We start from the raw sequence: 25,529 nt of genomic DNA on the forward strand, positions 1-25,529 counted from the left end.
CAAACTAGATGAACAAATCCTAGCCATTTTTAATACCATGCTATATTAAGATCCCATATATTCAGTTCTATCATAGCTCAACAATTAGTTTTTGACAGGGTCAACTTAATCTGTAGCATAGTATTTAAAGATCACCCATAATAGTCTATTTCACCTTATGATAGTCAATTACCCCAGTCATAATTCATTTTAACAAACTTAAAACACATTTAAGTCACCATTTTTCACAATCTCAACATTCCTTCCATTAATATCACAAATATACTTTCAAATTTTCATCACCTTAAGTAATCTGTATGTATAGTCTCAACAATTCCCGATCAATTTAAGTTTAAGTCACCTTAATCTAAATAGTCTCAACAATTCCAGCCATTTAAATCACCTTAATCTGTATCGTAGTCTCAACAATTCCACCCATTTTAAAAGGTCATTCTTAATCTGTATCACGAAGGTCCTCCACAATTCAAGCCATTTTAATCGTCCCTTTTATCACTGTACTTGTAGTTCTCAAAACAAATTTCCAGGCCATTTTACTCGCTCACCTTAGATCTGTATCGTAGCCTCAAATCTTCCTAGTTCATTTCGAGGTTCACCTTTAATCTGTCACGTCATTAGTCTCAACAACCCAGCCATTTAATACACCTTAAATCTGTATTTCAAGTCCACCTTAATCTGTATCACTTGTCTCAAAGGTCCAGCCATTTAATTCACTCCTTCATAGGTCTCAAACCAGTTAAGTCCATTTATAATTTACCTTAATCTGTGATTCGTTTACTAGGGTGTCTCATACAATTCCAGCCTTTATGTTTTAAGGGTCAATCCGTTAGGTTTCTTGTATTACATAGTCCTGCCAATACAAATTCCAAGGTTCATTTGATGGTCCCCTTAAAACTCATGTATTCATAGTTTTCACATATACTATTTTTCAGCCATTAGTTAATTCACCTTTATACTCTGTATTTCGTAGTAATCTTCAGAAGCAATTTACAGCCCATTTTAAATGTCAACGCCGTTACATCTGTATTATCGTAGGTTCTCCAAACAATTCAAGGCCATTTTAAAGTCAACTTAATCCTGGTAACCAGTAGTCTCAAAACTATTCCAGCGCCATTTTAAAAGGTCAAACTTAAATCGAATTTTTAGTTCAATAAAACTTAATCGTAAATCATAGGGTCTCAAAAACCAATATCCAGCCATTAATTCTAACCCTTCATCTGTAATCATTAGCTCTCACAAAAACATCTTTCCCAGCCATTTTAAGTCCCTGATACTTAAAATCTTGTTTCATAGTCATCAAACAAATTCCCAGCCTTTTTTAAGGGTGCACCTTAAATTCTGTTACCGTTTTTAGGTCTTCAAAAAACAATGTTTCCCAGCCAATTAAATTCAAAAACCTTAAATCTCTGTATCGTAGTAGGTCAAAAAAACTCCAGCCCATTGTAAATTCACCTTTAATCCGTCTTTTGTATCATAATCCTCAACCCAATTTCAGGCCCATTTTAAAACAGGTCCCACCTTAATACGAAAAATTTAGAGGTCTCTCAAAACTTATATTTTTCTGCCCATTTAAAATAGTCCCCTAGGTCTGTTACCGGGTTAGGTTCAAATTTTTTTCCCAAAGCCATTTTTATAGATATCACTCCATTAATTCCTTTGTTAAATTCGTAGTCATACAAAAAACAATTCCCAGCCAATTTTTTTAAATTCCAGGCTCACTTCCTGTTATTTAATAAGTTCCTCAACACTTAAATCCGATTTAATCACCTTTAAGGGGTTATTTTCTTCACCCTTAACCAATATCATAGGGTCTCAAAAATTCCAGCCTATTTAAAATTCTTCTTACCCTGTATTTAAAGTCACCTTTAAATTCCTGTATCCATTTTAGTACTCAAAAATTCCAGCCATTGTAATTTCAGGTGCTTCTGTTTATCGTCTTTTCAACAACTTTCACGCAGTCCATTAAAATTCATCAACCTTAAATCTGGTTATCGTCGTCGTAGGCTCTCCAAACTCAATTTCCCAGTTTCAAATTTTAATTCAAACTTAATCTGTAATCTGTCAAATCCAATTTAGTTCTCAAACAGATTCTTATAGCCATTTCTCTATATTTTCACCACACTTAAAATCGTCTGGTATTTTTCAAGGTCCACTCCTTATTATCTGTTATTCATAGGTAGTCATAAACCATTTCCAGCCCTTTTAATTTTCACCCCCGCTTAAAATTCTGGTATTTTAAAAAAAAGGGGGGGGTCACCCTTAATCTGCTATCATAGTCTCAGACAATTCCAGCCATTTGAAAGTAGGGGTCCAATCTGTAATTCTGTTAAAGTCGTTAGTCAAAAAAACAAAACAATTCCCAGGGTCACATTTTTAAGTTCTTGTATTTAATTCTTGTTATACCTTAAGTTCTTGTACCTATATGTCAGCCAATTTTAATTCACCTTTTTTAGCCACTGTAGTCTCGTTAGGTTCTTCTCAAAAAAACAAATTTCCAGCATTTTGTAAAGGTCACCTTTAAATTTCTGTAATCCATAGTCTCAAACCAAATTCCATCCAGCCATTTTTAAATTCACCTTAATCTGTATCATGTCTCAAGTCAATTAAGCCATTTAAGTCACCTTAATCTGTATCATAGTCTCAACAATTCCAGCCATTTAAGTCACCTTAATCTGTATCATAGTCTCAACAATTCCAGCCATTTAAGTCACCTTAATCTGTATCATAGTCTCAACAATTCCAGCCATTTAAGTCACCTTAATCTGTACTGTAGTCTCAACAATTCCAGCCATTTAAGTCACCTTAATCTGTATTATAGTCTCAACAATTCCAGCCATTTAAGTCACCTTAATTTGTAACGTAGTCTCAACAATATCAGCTATTTAATGGTCCTTATTTTTACCTATAACCATGATCACCATTCCTACAGCGCTGATGATCTCAATCTGATGAACACTTTTGAATCCACTTAACTTCACCAGGGTAGCAGGTTTGCCGATCTGCATACTGACAGAGTACAGACCTTCATCAGTCCCTAGCAACAGTAGCTGAAACAGTAAACAGTACAAATATAGATAGGATAATAAACTACATCATGTATCTATGCACAGCCAGCTGGGTCCTTTTTTGTGCTAGATTATAGAGATGAAGGAAAGCTGAAGTTCCCAGAGAAAAACCATTGGAACCAGCAGTAAATACCTTGCACATACCCAACTATGTGAAACCCAGGGTTCAAGGGCTGATGACGATATGTAGAAAAGATGAATAATTTTACCAATCAGGCCACCATAGCCTCCAGAGAGAGAAGATAAGAAATTAAAGAATAAGAATGGGAAGCAATGGGAGCAATGTGTGAGACATAAAGACTTGGTTTACCTGTTTAGAGATAAAGTTTTGGGAGATAGAAGTTCGATGTTTATGATGTTTTGTTTTGAGGATAAAGATGTTTATATCTTTTTGAGAGATAAAGAAGTGTTTACCTGTTTTGAGAGATAAAGATGTTGTACATGTTTTGAGAGAGATAAAGATGTTTACCTGTTTTGAGAGATAAAGATGTTTACCTGTTTTGAGAGATAAAGATGTTTACCTGTTTTGAGAGATGAAGATTTTTACCTGTTTTGAGAGATGAAGATTTTTACCTGTTTTCAGAGATAAAGATGTTTACCTGTTTACAGAGATAAGAATGTTTACCTGTTTTGAGAAGACTTTCGTACAGTTGAGATCAAGTCGTTTATCCCCCACTAGGTCCAGAATGGTTGTAGTCTGAAGTTTCTGTAGGAATTATCATGTTTAAGGATTTTAGAGGTAATATATAACCAGTTATTACATAGTATACAGCTTATTGAACTCGTATCAGAGAAAGGTTTCAGTATTAACAGAAAACTAGACTACTGAAGAATCTTAAGTATGAATAAACCAATATGTCCTTGTTTTCAATTTGTCTCATTGAATCTCAAAAGGAAAATAGCCAAATCTAAAAGATACAGAACAATGACTTTCAATTTTTAACTTATAAAAACATGACCATGACTATGCAACTATCGCATTACATAGAAAGGAAATCAAACAAACTATCGCATTACATAGAAATGAAATCAAACAACTATCGCATTACATAGAAAGGAAATCAAACAAACTATCACATTACATGAATGAAATCAAACAACTATCGCATTACATAGAAATGAAATCATAAACGAACTATTCGCATTACATGTGAAATGAAATCAAACAACTATCGCAATTACATAGAACAGGAAATCAAACAACTATCAACATTATCATAGAAATGAAATCAAACAACTATTGCATTACATAGAAATGAAATCAATAAACTATCGTCCACAATTACATAGAATGAAATTCAAAAAACTATGCATTTACATAGAAAATGAATCAATCAACTATCGCTATTACATAGAAATGAAATCTAACAAACTTTCACATTACATAGAAATGAAATCAATTAAAACTATCGCATTAAATTTACATAGAAATGAAATCAAACAACTATCGCATTACATAGAAATGAAATCAAAACTATCACATTACATAGAAATGAAATCAAAAACAACATTACATTACATAGAAATGAAATCAATCAACTATCGCATTACATAGAAATGAAATCAAACAACTATCGCATTACATAGAAATGAAATCAATCAACTATCGCATTACATAGAAATGAAATCAAACAACTATCACATTACATAGAAATGAAATCAATCAAAACTATTACGCATTACATAGAAATGAAATCAAACAACTATCGCATTACATAGAAATGAAATCAAAACAACTATCGCATTACATAGAAATGAAATCAAAACTATCATTACACAGAAATTACATAAAATAGAAATGAAATCAATCAACTATCGCATTACATAGAAATGAAATCAAACAACTATCACATTACAGGTAGAACTTGAAATCAAAACAACTATCGCATTACACAGTGAAATCAAACAACTACATTCGTGGAAGTTTTTCAGAAGAAATGAAATCAAAACAAGCTATCACATTATACTTTTCTGAAATCAAACAACTATGCGCACATTCATAGGAATATAGAAATCTGTAAAACCACTGAATGAAATCGCATTAACATAAATATGAGATATTGGTACAAACAATCAATTATCAGGTAGAGATAGGAATTTCCTGTCGTTTCACATGTCCTGTTTCATGGAACATTACAAACACTATGTGCAACCTGGACAGGAAATGAAAAGCTACCCATATTATGTTGGATTTGTCTGAGAAGTGCATGCCCATCAGTTATAAAACTCGATCAAAAGTACCCGGGCCAACACGTGGTGTTTACATAAATGTAAATTCACACAGTAAAACAAGCCCTTTGTTGCTTTAAGCGTAACGTGTGTGTGTTATAAAAACCAATCATACCTGCCGGGCCAAACACGAGGTGAGTGGTTCGTGTAACTACAATATTATTTTGGATTTGTTGTTAAGCGTGTGTGTTATAAAACCAATCATACCTGCCGGGCCAACACGTGGTGAGTGGTTCGTGTAACTACAATATTATTTTGGATTTGTTGTAAGCGTGTGTGTTATAAAACCGATCATACCTGCCGTGCCAACACGTGGTGAGTGGTTCGTGTAACTACAATGTTATGTTGGATTTGTTGTAAGCGTGTGTGTTATAAAACCAATCATACCTGCCGGGCCAACACGTGGTGAGTGGTTCGTGTAACTACAATGTTATTTTGGATTTGTTGTAAGCGTATGTGTTATAAAATTGATCATACCTGCCGGGCCAACACGTGGTGAGTGGTTTGTGTAACTACAATGTTATGTTGGATTTGTTGTAAGCGTGTGTGCTATAAAACCAATCATACCTGCCGGGCCAACACGTGGTGAGTGGTTCGTGTAACTACAATGTTATGTTGGATTTGTTATAAGCGTGTGTGTTATAAAACCGATCATATTGTCGGGCCAACACGTGGTGAGTGGTTCGTGTAACTACAATGTTATGTTGGATTTGTTGTAAGCGTGTGTGTTCTAAAACCGATCATACCTGCCGGGCCAACACGAGGTGAGTGGTTCGTGTAACTACAATGTTATGTTGGATTTGTTGTAAGCGTGTGTGTTCTAAAACCGATCATACCTGCCGGGCCAACACGTGGTGAGTGGTTCGTGTAACTACAATATTATTTTGGATTTGTTGTAAGTGTGTGTGTTATAAAACCGATCATACCTGCCGGGCCAACACGTGGTGAGTGGTTCGTGTAACTACAATGTTATGTTGGATTTGTTGTAAGCGTGTGTGTTATAAAACCGATCATACCTGCCGGGCCAACACGTGGTGAGTGGTTCGTGTAACTACAATATTATTTTGGATTTGTTGTAAGCGTGTGTGTTATATAAAACCGATCATACCTGCCGGGCCAACACGTGGTGAGTGGTTCGTGTAACTACAATATTATTTTGGATTTGTTGTAAGTGTGTGTGTTATAAAACCGATCATACCTGCCGGGCCAACACGTGGTGAGTGGTTCGTGTAACTACAATATTATTTTGGATTTGTTGTAAGCGTGTGTGTTATAAAACCGATCATACCTGCCGGGCCAACACGTGGTGAGTGGTTCGTGTAACTACAATGTTATGTTGGATTTGTTGTAAGCGTGTGTGCTATAAAACCAATCATACCTGCCGGGCCAACACGTGGTGAGTGGTTCGTGTAACTACAATGTTATGTTGGATTTGTTGTAAGCGTGTGTGCTATAAAACCAATCATACCTGCCGGGCCAACATGTGGTGAGTGGTTTGTGAAACTACAATGTTATGTTGGATTTGTTGTAAGCGTGTGTGTTATAAAACCAATCATACCTGCCGGGCCAACACGTGGTGAGTGGTTCGTGTAACTACAATGTTATGTTGGATTTGTTGTAAGCGTGTGTGTTATAAAACCAATCATACCTGCCGGGCCAACACGAGGTGAGTGGTTCGTGTAACTACAATATTATTTTGGATTTGTTGTAAGCGTGTGTGTTATAAAACCGATCATACCTGCCAGGCCAACACGTGGTGAGTGGTTCGTGTTCCACCTTGATCACATGACTGAGGTCTGTGAGGGCGGTGTTTGGAAGCTCTGCGGGGCTAATAGCACTGTGTACGGTCACATCCGTTTCCTGGGGTTTCAGGTTGAAGGAGTCGACAGGGTTGGCATCCGATTCATTGTTGTATAACATCAGTATATTGTCTTCTAGTGAAGCCCACTTCTTCTCCCAGCCCTGTGTCCCGGTGCTGTAACAACACATGGGAGTATCTTAGACATTCTATTAATAATTACACTTTTTCTGAAATTAAGTAACAAAGCCAGCAGAGTTATAGACCTTGACCCAGTATTACACACATATATATAGGTGTCTGTATAACTATACAAAGCCAACAAAGTTATAGACCTTGACCCAGTTTTACACACATATATATAGGTGTCTGTATAACTATACAGTCAAAAGCCTGTGGTTGGTAGCAATTATGTATTACGATACACATTGTAATAGGTATATAATATATTCGTAATAATTCTGATCTTGATAACCATTCAATAAGGTTACATAATAATGGTTATAGAAAATCAAAGAATCGTGTACAGTCAAACCTATCCATAAAGACCTTTCATGATGTCTATACACAGGTAAAATGGTGTTAAAATTGGTTACTAGGGACCCTAGAAAAGTAGTCATATTAAGCAGGTGGTCTTTATACAGAAGTGGTCGATATGGTAGGTTCATTGGATATTACGATCCTAACCTGTTTTTGAGTCTAGAAGTCAGACAGAGTAATTGCTCCTATAGTTCAATTTGATGAAAGCATCATCATTACAAAATAAAATGTAATTCAGGAACACAGAAGAACTGGATTAGTTATAGTACCTGGGTATTTTCAGGAAACCATTCATGTGTATAGGTCTACCATCTTTACACAGCGACAGCTTCCTGTTGACGGGTGCATCCTCCTCGCGACTCATGATCTCCTGGAAGTGCTGGAAATACTCGGTCGGGAGGCCACAAGTGGCCGGAGCTGCCGTCAGACACTTCGGGTGGCACACCATATGACACTCTGTAACCAAACGTAAGCTATTTATCACGAATTGTCCAAAAGATGATTTAGGCTAATCACAGTTTAACAACAACTTTGAAATCATTATAAAGTAATTGGATTTTTGAAAAATATTACCGGTATATATTTTCTAAAAAGCTAAAATGCATGCTTTTTTATCTTGCATTGTCGGCTTTATGGTTAAAGTTTACATTAGTAGGAAATTTGATGAACTTATACTGCATGCTTTAATGTGTAGTAGTAACGATTATAATAATATTGATGTCTGATACTGGTCACATAAAAACTTGTGACATAATTCCAAATAAAAATGGTTCAGGCTTGTGTAACAGTATAATACCCCTCGGTCATAGTGGGACCGTGTAATAACAATGTCAATCTATGGATCAAATAATTTTGCTTAATAGAATATTTCACAACATGTTAATAATATTAAAACAAACCTGTCTATAACAACCACCCAAAAGACAGGAAAATGGTCTTTATACACAGGTTGAACTATGTTGAAAATTGGTAAGTTGGGACTCTAACAAAGTGGTCTTATTTATTAGCAGATGGTCTTTATACAGAGGTGGTCACTAAGACAGGTTTTACTTTATGTCACATCCAATAACGCTAAAGTCCTAATGACTGACCTTGACACTTTGACGCCTGTTTGACGAACGGCACACTTCCGAGACACACAGCACACTTGGTAGCGCGGGTGTTGAGACCGGTGACGAAGCGGTGTGGAATGTTATGATGTATACGTTGACTCGGGGTCTGGGGGAGGCCGTAGGAGTACATACTGCTAGACCTCTTTACACTCGGTGTCAGCAGATTGACGGACCCTGAGTGGGCCGACGGTGAACGCACTAACGCCGCCACGGCAGCACGGTCCTTTGGTGTCAGGCTTTCATTATCCTTCAGGGATCCCATCACTCTCAGCACTGGTAAAATATCAAACAATTCTATTACATTCCTCTGAATGGACAATATTACTTACAATTTCAAACCATACATGGATTGTTGTATTAAATTTATCAATTTTAGTAAACTGTTCCCCTTAACAAAATGCTGTAAATTTCTTTCATATGAATTCATTCTTTGTATGATTTAATAAAATTATTAATGAGTATTGCCCCATATATATTTGTTTTTCGAATATATATATCTATACAACATTACCTGAAACATACTTAAGTGTATCATTGTGAAAATTTGTTGAGGGTGTAGTTACAGTGCATGATGAATAGCTCTGGGTAGGATGTATAGATGTAAAGCAGATCTGTGATATTTGTGAATACAGTCCGGTTAGTATATTGCTAACCAAGCATGATTTATAACTCATCTTTTGTAAGTCAGTATACAGTGTTTCCTAATTAAGTGGTATACATGTATATATTACTTTACCTTGTGGACAGACATGGATAATGATTTATGTTACTAGCTAGACAGACAACCACAATACAGGAAAGCAGCCATGATATATTTCAGCAGCATCACTATACACCACCTTCAACAGTTACATGGTATATGTATGTAACCATCACACATTATACAATCTGTGTGTTGACCTGTATACCACATGTCAGGGCATTTTTTTCCCAATGGCAGATACACTGTGTTCAAGACCCAAAATCATCTAAAATATGTTCCTCTTTCTTAAGCTTGTATCTATAGGTTACTATTTCTCATGGTTATATATCAATGCTTCAAGTTCATAAGTCAATATCATTATAGGAAATGACGAAGACCGCAAAATTTGTTCTTAGCTAAAAAACAATCTAAAGTCAGTATTTCAAATATAAAACAAATTCTATTTTTCAAACAGTATTTGCCTTGATTTATATATAAACAAGTCTGTCAGATGTCCTCCGAATGAAGACAGAACAGTGTGATAAAATGTGATGTTCCACTTCTGTAAACCAACCTTTTTTCGCAGCGACTTAATTTCATGTTTTCACACAAAGACTTTTCATGACAATCTAATTTCATGATCAAGACCTATTTTGTTCTAATTTACCTATATTTGAAACTTTTTGGCTGTGATATATTTTTCACAATTTTCTTACCGACTGCAAAGTATGTAAAATTTAATCGCACAGAAAATACGTTGGTTTACAGTATATTAGTAACACTATCGTAGTCCAGATGGTTATATAACAGTGGGCAGCAATTAGCTGACATGTGGTATATACATATAGTCCTCTTTACCTGCTGGCTTTCTCTCTGTAGGTTCAGGTGTGGCTGTGTTTTGTTCCACCCCTAACACAGGGGATTAAATAGGTCACAGTTTATTTATAGATCAGGGTATCAAATAGGTCAGTTTATTTATAGATAATGATATTAAATAGGACAGTTTATTTATAGATAAGGGCATTAAATAGGACAGTTTATTTATAGATTAGGTAATTAAATAGGGCAGTTTATTTATAAATAAGGTATTAAATAGGTCAGTTTATTTATAGATCAAAGGAAATAAATAGGGCACAGTTTATTTATAAATAAGTATTAAATAGGTCACAGTTTATTTATAGATCAATGTATGAAGTTCCTTATCATATAGGAATAATTAATTAGATCACAGTTTATTTATAGATTAAGATATCAAATAGGTTTCAGTTTTTTTTATAGAAGAAGTTCAAATAGTTTTCAAAGATGGCGGCTGTTGCAGCCACATTCTTGGATTTTGGGATCGACCCGAAAAATAAGAACACACTTGTCAGGACCTATGTCAGGATCATTTCATGCAAGTTTCAGACCAAATCGAACAGTAGAAACTTGAGAAGAAAAGTTCAAAATGTGTTTTCAGGATGGTGGCTGTGGCAGCCATCTTGGATTTTCGGGATCGACCCGAAAAATAACAACACTTTGTCGGGAGACCAATGTCAGGATCATTTCATGCAAGTTTCAGCCAAATCGCACTGGTGAGAACTTGAGAGAAGAAGTTCAAAATGTGTTTTCAAGATGGCGGGCTGTGGGCGGCCATCTTGGATTTTGATCGACCCGAAAATAAGAATACTTTGTCGGGACCATGTCAGGATCATTTCAAGCAAGTTTCAGCCAAATCGGCACTGGCTTCAGCACTTGAGAAGAAGTTCAAAATGTGTTTTCAAGGATGGCCTAGTTGTGGCGGCCATCTTGGATTTTGATCGACCCGAAAAATAAGAATACTTTTTAGGCGACCATGTCAGGATCATTTCATGCAAGTTTCAGCCAATCGTCACTGTGTAGTGAACTTGAGGGAAGAAGTTTCAAAATAGTGTTTTTCAAGAAGCTGTGGCGGCCATTCTAGGATTTCGGATCGACCTTTCAAAGTTAACAACACTTTGTCAGGACCATGTCAGGATCATTTCATGCAAGTTTCAGCCAATACAGCACACTGGTAGAACTTGAGAAGAAGTTCAAAATGTGTTTTCCAAGATGGCGGCTGTGGGCAGCATCTTGGATTTCAGATCGACCAGAAAAATGAGGAACACTTTGTCGGGACCATGTCAGGATCTTTTTCATGCAAGTTTCAGCCAAATCGCACTGGTAGAAACTTGAGAAGAAAGTTCAAAATGTGTTTTCAAGATGGCGGCTGATGTGCGCGGCCATCTTGGATTTTGATCGACCCGAAAAATAAGAATTACTTTGTCGGGAGACCTTTGTCCAGGATCTTTTCATGCAAGTTTCAGCCAAATCGCACCGGTTTGAACTTGAGAAGAAGTTTCAAAATGTCTTTTCAAGATGGGCGGCTGTGGCGGCCATCTTGGAATTCAGATCGACCCGAAAAATGAGATATCACTTTGTCGGGACCATGTCAGGATCATTTCATGCAGTTCTCAGCCAAATCGCATCGGTAGAACTTGAGAAGAAGTTCAAAATGTGTTTTAAAGATGGCGGCTGTGGCGGCCCCATCTTGGATTTCGGATCGACCCGAAGACCGAAAAATAAGAACACTTTGTCGGGACCATGTCAGGATCATTTCATGCAAGTTTCAGCTCAATCCCATGGTCAAACTTGAGAAGAAGATTGAAATGTGAAAAGTTTTACGGACCGGCGGACGGGCGCACGACGGTTTCGGACGGTCACGAAGCATGATGACTATAGGTCATCCTGACCCTTGGGTCAGGATGACCTAAAAAATGTAGGTCACAGTTTACTTATAGATCATGGTATTAATGAATCACATTTATCAACTTACATTCATTAGCCTGAGTAAACTTCTCTTGTCTCAGTTTCTCATTCTGTTCCTGCAGTTTGTTACAGCGTTTCCGTTCCTGGTCGAGAGCGGTCTGCAGGTCTAGTAATGGTGCTGGTATCCCCGGACTGACCACATCCTTAGTTTTACCACCTCCAAACAGTTTACTGCCCGACTACAGTCACATTCACAGTAAAGTATTATCAATTTGTACACAAATTTTCCAGGGGATATATCATGAAAACTTAAAATCAACTTTATAGTGAAAACATGTAAATTTATGCAATGGGGAAAATTTTCACTAATTATGAAGGTTGTTTGATTGCGATAATTCCCCCACATGTAATATTTTGTGAATGTATGCACTGTGTACCTAAAAGACTGGAGGTATCTCTATCGTGAAAATAACACCACTGTGAAAGTTGTATGCTACAAACTGTGAAATTAAGCACTTCGTGAAAATATCCACTTACAGGTAATAACCTATAAGCAGATCTCTCTAGTCTCTACAGTCTGCTAGAGAAATTATAATTTCCTAAATTCTAATTTTCTTGTTTTGATTCAAGTCAAACTATTTTAACCCGCAAATATATCTAGCTGTACGGAATCCTACTTTTTCCAAATTATTACCATCTAGAATCGGAAAATATAGAAGATTATTCAAGGGGTTGATGTGTGTATGTTACACACAAATGACATTATAAAAAATCACTGTAAAATATAACATTTCAGTCCTGCTCAATCAACACAATAAAAACCATCTTCGTGTCTTTCTCGGACTTAATCCACTACTGCTACAATCAACACAATAAAACAATCCAACTTTTCTTCTTTGCTGCACTGTTCTCCGCCCACAGAGCATGTAGGTAGTCAATCAGCTTCATCTGTTGGCCGATTGTACTCTCAAACTTATATTTCTCCAGGAAATGTACACCCTAAACAGATGATATAAGACCTTTATTTTTGTACAAAAATCTGAGTATAATTTATAGATAGTAATCAAGAGAAATAAATGTTTTACTGTAAGTCTCATAAGGATTGTACATTTATTTGACAACTTAACTCTCAATGTTCTGTGATAGAGAAATTTATATAACTTGCAACTTTTTGCTATTAAGACAAAAACTCTAGTCTTTATATTTATACCTAAATTTGTGAGGGAATAGGGTGTTTAAGTGAATTTGACTCAACCTGCTATTTCCATTTACCCAATTTCAGGTTATAGAATCTATGAAGCTAGAAATGCCCCCTACTTTGGATCAGGATATAAAACCTAATTTTCCTCACAAAGACAAGTAATTCTGACCTGTAACGCATCCGTGAAGTTTTCCAGATCCACTTTCTCGCCAAAGATAAGCTCAAATTTATCCATGGCCTCGTCAAGATTGTGTTTTAATTTCAAATTCTTTGTTCGTAAATCCTGAACCTCAGTCATTATACTGGAAATCTGGAAAAATATAATCATTCATTAAAGATGTTCCACCGCTGACAAATGGTATGTTTTCTCTATCAAAAACTGGTGCATAGGATTTAATATTTTTCTTCAGTTTTAGTATGTATATCTTATATTATTTTCTTTGTGTTAATTAGAAATATATACACATGATAACACCAATTATTGTTTAAAAGATGTGTATCATTTGTGCTCTATCGGCAGTGGAGCGAGTATCTTTGAATTTAATAAAACTGAAAACCGAAGGAATACTTTCAGAATAAGAATTGATAATCCGAATCCAAATAACTGCAAGTCCAAGATTCAATTATCCCAATCCCAAAAATCACTGCAAGAGTTACCTCCTCTTTCAGAGCTCTTTTCTCATCCAGGTCGGTCTCCAAGTTGCGTTTCTGTGAGTCAGCCACACATTTGAGCTGCATGTTGTGTTCCTTCAGCTCCGACACCTGGGGACAGTTAACAATCATCAAAATCAAGTAAGAAATATAAAATTCACCTAGAAAATTTTTCCTACCAGAAGGAGACACAAAGGCAAACATGACAACTTTTCTTTCAGGTAAAGACTATTGCTTATATTTGATTTATTCTATAATATTACCTGTGCTTCTGTTTTCAGACTGGCTCGCTGAATCTCCCATATTTTGTGGTTTAAAGCTTCAATTTCAGCTTTGTGAGCTGCTTTCATGGACGTCATCTGTTTTTTCATGCCTGCTACCTTCTCACTCGCGGTTTGTCTGTAAATATGACATACACATTGTCAGACAAGTTATTTATTTTAAGCTTGTGTTCTGTAACCAGGTGTGTAAATAACTATTTTATATATACCCAAAGAATAACTTTGATACTACAATACATTTCAAGTTTTAATGAGTGCAGATTTTACAAGGAATCTATAGTAAGTTAATATCTATAAAAAAAACCTGACAAGGGATTTGTCAATGTGAGAGTGCAGATTTTACAAGGAATCTATAGTGAGTTTAGTATTTATGAAAAAAGAACAGGGATTTGTCAATGTGAGAGTAAAGAGTTTAGTATTTATGAAAAAACCTAGAGGTTTGTCAATATGAGATTGCCTAACTTACTTGGCTTGCTCTAAAGCATGAAGTCGATGTGAGGTTCCCTCGATTTCCTCTTCTCTCTCGACCACAGCTGTCTCAAACGTTTTCCTAGAATATAAACAATGCGAAATGAAGGTTGAATAATAAATAGAGTGACAGTAAGAATATTTCATACTGTACAACGGTTCAATTTTCCAAGTCGTTTGTAGAATACTTAGCACCAGTGAAATATTCAGAAATTCATTGACATACCTAAAAGCAATAATATAGTATTAAGTGGCAAATTATAAGAACGATGAACTGTAAAATTTAACCTCCTCAACACGAGGCCCAGAGGGCCTGTATCGCTCTCAACCTGGTTTGTAATGCCAAGTAATGTTCTGAATACAGGTTCATTGTTTCTTTTTCTGAAGGAATTTTAATATTAACCTCTAAATCCCCTATTAGGCCCCACCCCTCCTGCCCCCAGGGGTTCAGAGCCAAAATTTATACAAGTTCTGTTCCCCTTCCTCCAAGGATATTTGTGGCCAAATTTGGTCACAATCCAAGCAAAACTCTAGGACAAGTAGCAATTTATAGGATTTACTTCTATTTCCCCTATTGGGCCCCACCCGTCCTGCCCCTGGGGGGCCAGAGCCAAAACTTATACAAGTTCTGTTCCCCTTCTCCGAAGGATGTTTGTGGCCAAATTTGGTTACAATCCATATAGAAACTCTTTGACAAGTGGCGATTTAAAGAATTTACCTCTATTTCCCCTATTGGGCTATGTACCCATCTGCATGAAGACTGCACAGAGGTATATGTTATAGCAGCTACATGCATATTGTATATCAAACCATTTTTATTCATATGTACTTTTTATCAAGTAAAATGTTTTGTTCTGCATACAGTACATTCATACCCACTTTTATTTAAATAAACAAAAAGACAGAAAAAGATAGAAAATGGAGAGTGCTATTTTGTTATCTTCTTGCTGTTATTAATCAGGAATCATGGAATCATAGGTAATTTATATAAACATGATAAAAATACTTATTGTGATCGATCATGGCATCATTTGAAATGGCAAACAAATATATATACAAAGTAGCGCTTTTTTTTTTTTTTTTTTTTTACAATTTTCTAAATGTAGGTGTTTTTGAGTGTTCTCATTAATTGTGCTTTTATTATTGATGTCATATATTAAGATATTGTGTGTGAAATATTTGTTTTATATTTTGTTGAAAATAAAATTAATGTCTATTGTCTATTTAGATGATAACATGTTATTTGTTTTCTCTTCTAATAAACCTTGCATAAGTCATCATAAACAGATCTTAAATACAATAACGTATTCCCATCTGTTGACATAATTTTGAATATAACATGATTATTTCATATATACAATATTTTTCCATGTTTCCTGTCCATTATCAGAATTTCACAAATAATGTTTATTTCATTTTAAATTTTTTTAGCTGCATGCACACACCAAACAATCTGCTGTCCGATATATATATACTCTATTCACAACTAAATTGCATAGATTAACAAAAGCTGTAAATATTACATTTGAAAAAAATAGCGGTCACAACCCAAAAATTCAATAAAAATGACATTGGTAGGAAAAAAACAACCCCATATATTTACTGCGGTTCATATAATGTAAATAAATTTCATTGTATCACTATTTTTGTGTTGGTGTTATATGCGTTGTTATTATAATAAGCAAATATCTACCTCCATCTAGCCAAATTATTAATTAGGCATCAATCAATCCTCCTTTCTAGGGCCCCATAGATTTGGGGGCATAATGACGTTAAAAAATAATAACAAAGGTAAAAAATACCAGCATTATAAAACAGGAAATAAATTCAAGTAACGAGTAGTGTTATAATGAAAAATATTTACATTTTACAATGAAAATAAAATGCGGATTTATTTAATGGTAAAATATATAGATTTTGCGACTTCAGTGCTCTGTCGACGAACGGTTTTTGGCAAATAAATTCAGTCTCAGTGCGCGAGCGCGGCAGTGATAACTTCTGTTGATGTGATGAAAGATTGTGGACAATTTTCAGACAGGTAAATAATTATTTCATACAAAATGTTAATGTATTATTGGAATGCATGCTTTTAATTTGCATGCACAGCTATTTAGCATTGTATTTCATGTCACTACAACGAGTTTACACTAGAATATTTTCCCTATGCTGCATCCCCCAAGTTTCGTCTTCACGGTTGAGCGATGGACCATGATTTCCTTGCCTATGTAACCCCGGGCTTTCACTTGAGTAATTATGCGTTAGGGAAGGATGTTTACAATAAATCCCTACTTGTCGCATTCCGATACATAACATATCAGATCAGATGTAGACAGTGTCTTGGGCTAAAGCACAGGTGCTTGGAGTCTTGTGTATTAGGCCTATGTTATACATAACTGTTAAATATAAGTATTTACGTTCTACAGAATTATTTCTACAACATAATTAAAAACCTTATGACTGTAATGTTTATTATAGACACTGCATACAAGTTGAGATTTAGATAACACACAATTTAAAAAAGTGTAACAGTGGGCAAGAGTAGTGTGCTTCCAGCCAGGCTTGAACCCGTGACCCTGGACTTACTGGTCAGCCGCTCTACCGACTGAGCTAAAAGGAAATTTCCCCTAGAGTGCAGCTAAAAGGTGACCATATTACTATTTACAATTAAAAGCTGCTACACTACTCCCCCATTCAAACGTGTACGCCCCCGAACACAGGCCAATCCAGGTTCTCTCTCTCCAAAGAAGCCTTCATTACTTTTGCATGGAGTGGTCTATGGCATTATTTAAAGGCGAGAGTAATGTGCTGCCAGCCGGGCTCGAACCCGTTACCCCGGACTTACTGGTCCACCGCTCTACTGACTGAGCAAATGGGAAATTTACTGTTGAGCAAAGCTAGAAGACGATCATATCACTATGTGCAATTAAAACCTGCCACATAAGAATAGAGTGGACTTAATTTCGCATACTTTTTGCATTGATTTTAATGAATTTCAACTATTTCATTCGGAATCAAGAAAGACTGACTTACATCAGCAGATTTGCAGGTGCTACACAACAAATGAATGTACAGTGCCTTTCCAAAAGTATTCTATCACAATGGCGGCGTGTTTACGTCACATCAATAATATCGCTGAAAATGGCTTTGGCATTCATTGTAAGCATCACTGATGATGACATGAGTTATTTAGGTTTGCGTATGACGTGTTGTTATGTCACACAATATTTTTGTTGTCGTCTTTCTGGGTTTTCCTGTGGATTTGTATTGGCATAATGGGCCGAAAAGGGAAAGAACTGTCAATGGGCATTAAAAATAGGATCGTAGGGATGTTTAGGAGTGGATATTCATGAAGAAAGATAGGTATGATGTTAAAAATACTCAAGTCTACACAGTAATAGACATTGTAAACAAATTTTTTACATGGGGTTCAGAGGAGAACAGGCCGTGAAGCGGACGTCCAAAGTTAGTAGGATTCCCTTAATGATATTACTATTTGATAAAATGAGCAAAGGAATGTTCATATGTGCATATTGTATTTTGGAACCAATCGGTCAACAAGATGGCCGATAGTTATTGGACAATACCACAGGGTTTATATATGGAGAAAACGAGGCAAAGGATGGCGACTGTATCTTGCGCAGCTGCATGATACCCAAAAAAAACTTGAGGTTGTGATTTGGGGGTGCGTTTGTTGAAATGATGTGGGGACATTGGCTTAAATGGAAGGAAATATTAATGCTGCAAAGTATCAGGAGGTTTGGGAGGAAAATCTTTGGCCAGTTCTTGCAAGACATTTTCCTACTGGGGGCTTTTTTTCCAGGATGGCAATGCCTCAGTTCACGGTGCGAAGTTCATCCAAGACTATATCGCCCAGAACAGAATTAATGGCATGAGTTGGCCCGCTCAATCACCAGATTTAAACATAATTGAAAATCTTAGGTTATTAATAAAAAGAAAACGCAAGTCTCTAGTAGCAGCTGTGAAATTGACAAATGACTTGTTCTCCTAGATTCAGAGAATTTGGACAGAGATCACGCCTTTCTACATTCAAAGTTTGTACAACACGATCCCTAAACAAATTTTAAACGTAATTAGATTGAAAGGACATCTTACAAAATACTGAAGGTAAGTGTGTAATACAGTTGCAATCGACTCACTGTGTAGTATATCAGTAAAGTAATTTGGATTTCATTTCGATTATAACCCAATACTTTTGGCACAGTACTGTATGTAACCAGATATGCACAGACGTATTACTGCGCACAGGAGCTCTTATTACTTGAGGTTTAACCTATGTTTGAAGGGGATTTGGGAACATAATTATGCACACTCATCTAACTTTCTTGTTTTAATTTGATAACATCTAAACCTAATGATATTTTAAAATGAAGGAGTGACATCTCGCCACCATCTTAGCTACAAAAAATGACTGCTTCCAAAGGAAGCAATGTTAACTAGGTCAAGAAAGTCATAGGGTGTTCTCTGAAAATATCTCGTTTTCAGCTAAATTTGGTGGATTTTCATAGGGTTTTCTTTATATTCTGAAAAGGGATAATTTCTATAGATATTTTTAACATCCATCTGCTGTATTTTCTGGACAATAAGTCGCCCCTGTGTATAAGTCGCAAAGGCCTTTTTTATGATTTTTTTTACAGGTATTGTCTACACATAAGTTGCACTGGTAAATAAGTTGCACCTAAAAGTTAGGCCCATGTACCAACGTAACCCTCTGTGTATACGGTTACAGTAATGATTACAGATTGATTAGAATAACTAATTCTGTCTGTAAACTTGTACTATAAATAAATAACAAATAACAGTGCATGTTTTGGGAGACTGCGGTATACTCATGTTGTGTCTTCTAGTATAGTGGAACTATTGCTCTTTTTATAGTGCTATATCACTGAAGCATGCCGCTGAAGACACCAAGCAACACACCCCATCCGTTCACATTATACTGACAACAGGTGAACCAGTTGTTCCGCTCCCCGTTTGCTGAGCGCTAAGCAGGAGCAGAAACTACTACTTTTATAGACTTTGGTGTGTCTCGGCCAGGGGACAAAACCCAGAGTAGGGCTGTGGATTGTCTAACATGTGGCGATCCGATCCGATCCACGATTCAGGGTTGACGATTCACAGATCGGACCACAAATCACCAGTGAGATACAAGAAAAATATTCAAATAAAGTAAAACTGTTTTTGTTCATTTTATAAATCAATAATGGTCTTATATATTGATAAATGTTTGATTGATAATAAAACCATTTTTAGCAATTTTACATTCCTTATCATTAAGCAATAGAGTTACAGGTGAAGTACAGCAGGATTCAGTCACTGTAACTGTAAAAAAAAATTAAATCATTTGAATTTTGAAATGACGTCATTTCAAAAATACTACTGCACATCAATTACGGCATGAATCAAAATCAAACCATATGTGAAATGGTACACTGTATATAAATTATCATGGTAAGGCATAAATCACCATATCATAACATTTTCATTGTTACTTTTATTTTGGTCAAATACAGAAAAACATAGAGATTAAGAAAAAAATATTTGAAATCTATAAGGGTAGTTACAATTTAATTTAGTTCTAGGCTTTTTATTTTTTATTTTTAATCGGGTGATTTATGATTTTGACTCATAATTAGCCTACCTTTCGTTTTTAATGGGGTTCACATCTACAGTACTCGTGCGGTAGCCTAACATAATATATTCATATTTTAACATATTTCCGACCCGTAATGAAAACGAAATTGATAATCTTTTACATCTCTAAAATTCAAAAATTATGATTTATCATTATCATTTTATGAAGAATTCACAACATTGCATCGAAGCGTGGATACGAAAATAACATGTTGCTAGCTTTACTTCACGCAGCTCTTGTGTACTTCCGGTCTACTTCAAAGTGAAAATATCGATGTAATTCAGACATCAGTGTACATTCCTTTACATTTTTGAGCTATGACATCAATAAAGAAGGTATTATTTTTTGCTTTTGAAAGATCGCGATCCACAAATATCAGGAGTAACGAATATTCGTATCCGATCTTTCTCAATAACTCGTGAATACTCGAGTACTCGGATACTCGTTACAGCCCTAACCCAGAGCCTTCCTCACAGGGGCGAACGCTCAACGCAAGACCAAAAGTGAGGCGGTGCCAAGGAAGGCATTAGGAAAGAAGAAGAAAAGAAAATATAAGATCCTAAATTTAGTCACCTTTTACGATCATGCAATAGGGGCAGCAGGTACAATTCTAATGCCCTACCTGTAGGGCAGTTGGATATGGATTTGGTCATGTTTCTTTTAATGTTTATTAGTAAAAGTACTATTCGATTCGCTAGCACTATATAATAGTCTTAATCAGTCACCAAACGTACTCAGCCTCCTTGCTATGTATGGAAACATAAAATGTCATTGTGGTCTATATTTCTTAAGGGCATTATATATATTGTTGCATATGTTATAACTAATATTTCTTATTAATAGAATTTTCAAATTAATGATTATGTATAATTCATGTCTCGATCAATGCCAAATCAAACACTTAAACAGCAATATACTTTTGTCTACTTCTCATTATAGATAAATTTAAGTCTTGTTCGGTATCTATAATGGCATGTTGCAGTGAGATAGCATAGATATAAGGTGGCAGAACACAAATATTATACCACAGTCTCCTAAAATATACAGGTCTACATAATATCAGTCACACAGGTAACACATTGCATACAGGGTAAGCCATCCTAAATAGGACATTTACCCCAACCAACCAAACATCCATCCAATAAAAGTGACCAAAGATCCATCCAATAAAAGTGACCAAAGATCCATCCACATGTCACATTTGTATTGTAGATAGGAACTTCAGTGGAATACCTGGACACTGTTGATGGCCATTTATAATTCAACATTTTCATGTAGGTGGAAGTTTGGTAAATCATTCTGAAATCATTTTAGCTGCAGATTTTCTATCAGTAAATTAGGTTAATTTTGATGATCAATTCCTTAATTATCTTTGACCAGAATAAAAAAAAAATGAGACTGAATGTTTAAGCCCTTCACCTTGCTATTTTGAATCCTATGTAGGGCAAATGTTAGATACCGATACCAGTTCCGACCACAGTTCAGTGGTTTTTCTCCAGGTATTCCAGCTTTCCTCAACCTCCTTGCCTTGTAAACCAAAAATTATTTTCATTGAATTTGAGAACTAGTTACTAACTGTATAGTTAAGTCATTAAAAGGCACACATTTTGGTATTGTTTGCTCAGAAACCATAGGTACATGTACAATTTCTAACTGTTTCAAATATTTCTGTTTGTTTAGCATCATTTGTAAAAGGAATTAGTCTATGAAGTAACATTAGCACAAAATCAATCACAGTATAGCACAATGAATTCAAGCTACAAAGCTTTAAGCTAACAGGGGTGTACCATTATGCCATTGCTGGTACTTTGGAATATGACTAACATCAGAAGATCATGATCAGGATACGACTGGGGAACCATTGATTTTTATCACCAGTAAATATGATGAGTGACTCTTTAATACGTTTTGTACAGTTTTAGTCTGCTAAGAGGATGTTGGCAGATCATTGCCTGTTTTTTTCGCTGCCAATATGATTCAGTGTAATCAGATCTTAACAAGATGACTGCAGAGCAAACTTGCTAAGCCACCATGTCAATGTGGTAGTGGTAGTATATGTATGGGGAGACACATTGTTTTAGCCTGCAGTGGTGTGCAGGCTCGTCGGGATATTGATTCTTGTGACGCTGCTGAATTGTGGACTCCACTGATTTCACTAACACACACTTATATACCCCTCAGTATCATAGGAACTACTTTAACGAACGAGTAAAATGCTGGAGGTCCTTTAGGAACATTTCACCTTCTCTTTAGTATTGCTATTGTTCCTGTAGGATTGGTTTACCTGCTGATGAATTGGGATAGTACCAAGGAAGTGAACAATTAACTAATGAGATCCTGATCATGTAGCTGTATCAAACAGATTCTTCAAAGACTCGCTCATATGACACACCAATTATTTTGTCTTTACCGAAGCACGACTTGTTATTTATGAAGGTTGTATAGGAAGAAGTGATTTATATACATGTTTCCTTCGTGTATGCGCCTGATGGCACCAGCTGATGCCCTTGGATATCCTCGAGCCTTTCTCCATATAGATGTAACTCGATATTGTCACTGCTGTTGCGAAGGTGGAATTACAATCATTTGTGTTATTCTGATGGATTGGCACCAGAAAAGTTTTAGTCACCAAAAAAACTGATATTGTAACTATATAAAGAAATCTGAAAGTCTTACTCATTGATGATGATACTGAAAGCTAGAACTCCATACAACCTATTGTGTTAATTGTGATAATAACAGCAACTATAATTCACCTTTTGTAACTCATCCACAATTAACCAGCTTTGTATCGACATATAGAAGGAGGACTTAAAAAGAAACGATAAAGAAATGAAGGCGTCAGAAGCTGTATACCACTGGGAGTTCTATATATAGAACTGGTGCCCTTTGACACATGAGGAGCATGGTTTATGTACATATTATTACATGATTGACTGATTGTTTCTGCCTCAATGCTTCACATCAGCAGTTGGAGACTGTCTCCTGAGGAATGCCTGTGTTGCTGCTTTCCCCGCATGCTTACTAGTTGCTACTTCTGAAATTGATTTAAATAGCTCAACACCATCCACAGATTTTACCTTCTGCCAAAATCGTAGGCTGACATGCAAACTTTCCGAGCACATTTTGAAAGCCTTGTTATAAGGAGCAGAGCCATACTCTAAAGCTGTTTAAAGCAAATAGCTAGAAGTTTGTTGGCTTGTACATGTTTTAACCTTGGATGCATTTATTGCGGGAAATCATTTAATGGATATCTTCCGTAACTTGCACTGTATTGTTGTTAGCTGTTTTAGAGAATCATTATGCCGTATAAATTGATTCTGTGAGTTCTAGTCTGCTCTGGATGATTTCAGTACACTAAATAAACTTGGTTCATGCAATATTGTTAAGAGATGACAGTCGTATTGATGTCAACTTGATCACCATTCAATTAATTCCTTTACATTTTCAATTACCTGCGAGATGTTAAGTAGAAGACAACAATATGAGTGACTATTGTACGCATTGTCTTTATTGCTGCAAATTGTATTGAAGCGAACTCTTCACATGTAATGAAACTTGTTTTGTTTCCTGTTGGGTATGCGACTATGAAGCCTCGGGTGAAACATACAAGTTATAGACCAGACTTGGTGCGTTGCTGTTGATTAAAAGGGTCAACAGGCGGTGTTGCTGGGAAACAGTTCTGAGGATTGGCGTTATAATTGCACCTTTCACAGTGGTAACTTCAGGACGAAGCTGTCTGGCAGCTAATTGTGGGAATAATGACGTGTTGTCGAACCGGTGGGACTTATTTGACAGGTTTGATTGTGATGACCGGCAAGACTACAGTATGCAGCTAGGCAGCTAACTTATTGTTTCAATAATTGCTAATTTAGCATTGTCAGGTAGATTGCTTTGTGCACTGAACTAGCAATATAACTTACTCCAGAAAGTGTCAGGAAAATTTAGAGGAAGTAAGTGATAACACTACAGCAGATTTGCTTTTAACCTTTGGAGTAGAATCTTGATGTAAATAATCTACCTGTAATCACATTCAATATGACTGAAAAATGTTGCAAAACACCAGAATGAAGTACCGGAGACCGAGCTACAACTAACAGAGATACATACTGTTTGATGTTCAGGGTTGTTGCCTCTAAATCGTAAGTACAGATTTTACGTAGAGCACGACAACTGTTCCTATAGATAGTGATAGTGCTGCTATGAACCAGCTTAGCATCACATCAATGGACTGTCTGTGATTTGTGTATATAGTTTTCTATATATCTCCTTGTGATAATGTTGACAATATTGCCAGTGATTCAGAACAAGTATGGTACTAGAGTTGTGGTTAAGAGCTAGAGAGTTAGTGTTGATTACTCACAGAAAGGTGGCTAAAATATACAAGACCAACACAAACCTGTTGTCTTCTTTAAAGATGCTCCACCGCTGACAAATGGTATTTTTTCACTATCAAAATCAGCAGCAGAGGATTAAGTATTTTTCTTCAGTTACAAAAGTTACTTACTTTACACCATTACCACCACTGAAAAGTTTGAGCTTCTAATTTTACTTCAAGTTAAAAATATGAAAAATAATTAATTGCATCCCGAAAAAATTCCATGACGCTGTATCCTATATGGAATGAAGTACTGATTGCGCATGCACCAAAGGCAAAATAAATCATTTTATATATTTTTTTTGTGTTAATTAGGCATATATATACACGATTAGACACCAATTAATGTTCAAATGACGAATATCATTTTTGCTTTGTCAGCGGTGGAGCATCTTTAAATATCAATTTCAAAATTTGAAGGGTACACATTTTTCATGACGTCACAATTTATCAACTGTCATGTACCATTGTGATGCCACAATTTAAGGCTTAAATATTTCTTAAAATTCTTACCCACCATGTACATACCGGTATGCACAAGGCTATTGTCCTGGACAGGCCAGCTGCCTGACACAGGATGATATGTTAGAGAATACATAAACATCTGGTCACAGAACTCATACTTATTGATATTTTAAAAGCATTTCAAAAACTTTTGTTGTCCCTTTGATACCAAATTTCGGTACCCTAGGTCTACATCTTCAGGATGAG

The 25,529-nt window shown here is 35.9% G+C and overlaps 3 protein-coding genes across 7 annotated transcripts in view; 1 reads left to right on the plus strand and 2 right to left on the minus strand.

Annotated features, from left to right (window-relative positions):
* Positions 1–5,142: 5,142 nt before the first annotated feature.
* On the minus strand, positions 5,143–12,629 carry LOC138326546 (citron Rho-interacting kinase-like). Its single transcript, XM_069272643.1, has 5 exons — positions 12,254–12,629; positions 8,721–9,014; positions 7,899–8,085; positions 7,030–7,266; positions 5,143–5,215 (listed from the first exon to the last, which is right to left on the minus strand). Exons 2-5 carry the CDS (start codon positions 9,001–9,003, stop codon positions 5,143–5,145), a joined length of 780 nt encoding a protein of 259 aa, XP_069128744.1. The 5' UTR covers positions 9,004–9,014; positions 12,254–12,629.
* LOC138326547 (citron Rho-interacting kinase-like) lies at positions 11,291–20,499 on the minus strand. Its single transcript, XM_069272644.1, has 9 exons — positions 20,447–20,499; positions 14,786–14,869; positions 14,302–14,437; positions 14,045–14,149; positions 13,557–13,697; positions 13,074–13,185; positions 12,864–12,883; positions 12,254–12,425; positions 11,291–11,376 (listed from the first exon to the last, which is right to left on the minus strand). Exons 1-9 carry the CDS (start codon positions 20,497–20,499, stop codon positions 11,291–11,293), a joined length of 909 nt encoding a protein of 302 aa, XP_069128745.1.
* LOC138325996 (choline transporter-like protein 1) overlaps positions 16,732–25,529 on the plus strand; it is a 68,195-nt gene continuing 59,397 nt past the window's right edge. For 3 of the 5 annotated variants that reach the window (XM_069272059.1, XM_069272056.1, XM_069272060.1), the window contains exon 1: positions 16,732–16,825. The gene's annotated coding sequence lies outside the window, so the exon portion shown is untranslated. Of the gene's footprint in view, positions 16,826–24,310; positions 24,583–25,529 lie in introns of those variants that run through there. The other 2 variants (XM_069272062.1, XM_069272058.1) reach the window with 2 other exon arrangements.

This window comes from Argopecten irradians, chromosome 6 (genome assembly GCF_041381155.1).
Source record: "Argopecten irradians isolate NY chromosome 6, Ai_NY, whole genome shotgun sequence".
NCBI classification, from domain to species: Eukaryota; Metazoa; Mollusca; class Bivalvia; order Pectinida; family Pectinidae; genus Argopecten; species Argopecten irradians.

What these genes read in the sequence shown, in the direction of transcription:
- LOC138326546 (XM_069272643.1), bottom strand. Translation starts at nt 9,003, where the DNA reads ATGGGATCCCTGAAGGATAATGAAAGCCTGACACCAAAGGACCGTGCT. An exon ending in ACAGGCGTCAAAGTGTCAAG is followed by an intron (nt 8,086 to 8,720) that starts GTCAGTCATTAG and finishes GTTTGGTTACAG; the next exon opens with AGTGTCATATGGTGTGCCAC. An exon ending in GGTTTCCTGAAAATACCCAG is followed by an intron (nt 7,267 to 7,898) that starts GTACTATAACTA and finishes GTGTTGTTACAG; the next exon opens with CACCGGGACACAGGGCTGGG.
- LOC138326547 (XM_069272644.1), bottom strand. Translation starts at nt 20,499, where the DNA reads ATGTTAGGCTACCGCACGAGTACTGTAGATGTGAACCCCATTAAAAAC. An exon ending in GTCTGAAAACAGAAGCACAG is followed by an intron (nt 14,150 to 14,301) that starts GTAATATTATAG and finishes AACTGTCCCCAG; the next exon opens with GTGTCGGAGCTGAAGGAACA. An exon ending in AAAGAGCTCTGAAAGAGGAG is followed by an intron (nt 13,698 to 14,044) that starts GTAACTCTTGCA and finishes ATATTTTTCCAG; the next exon opens with ATTTCCAGTATAATGACTGA.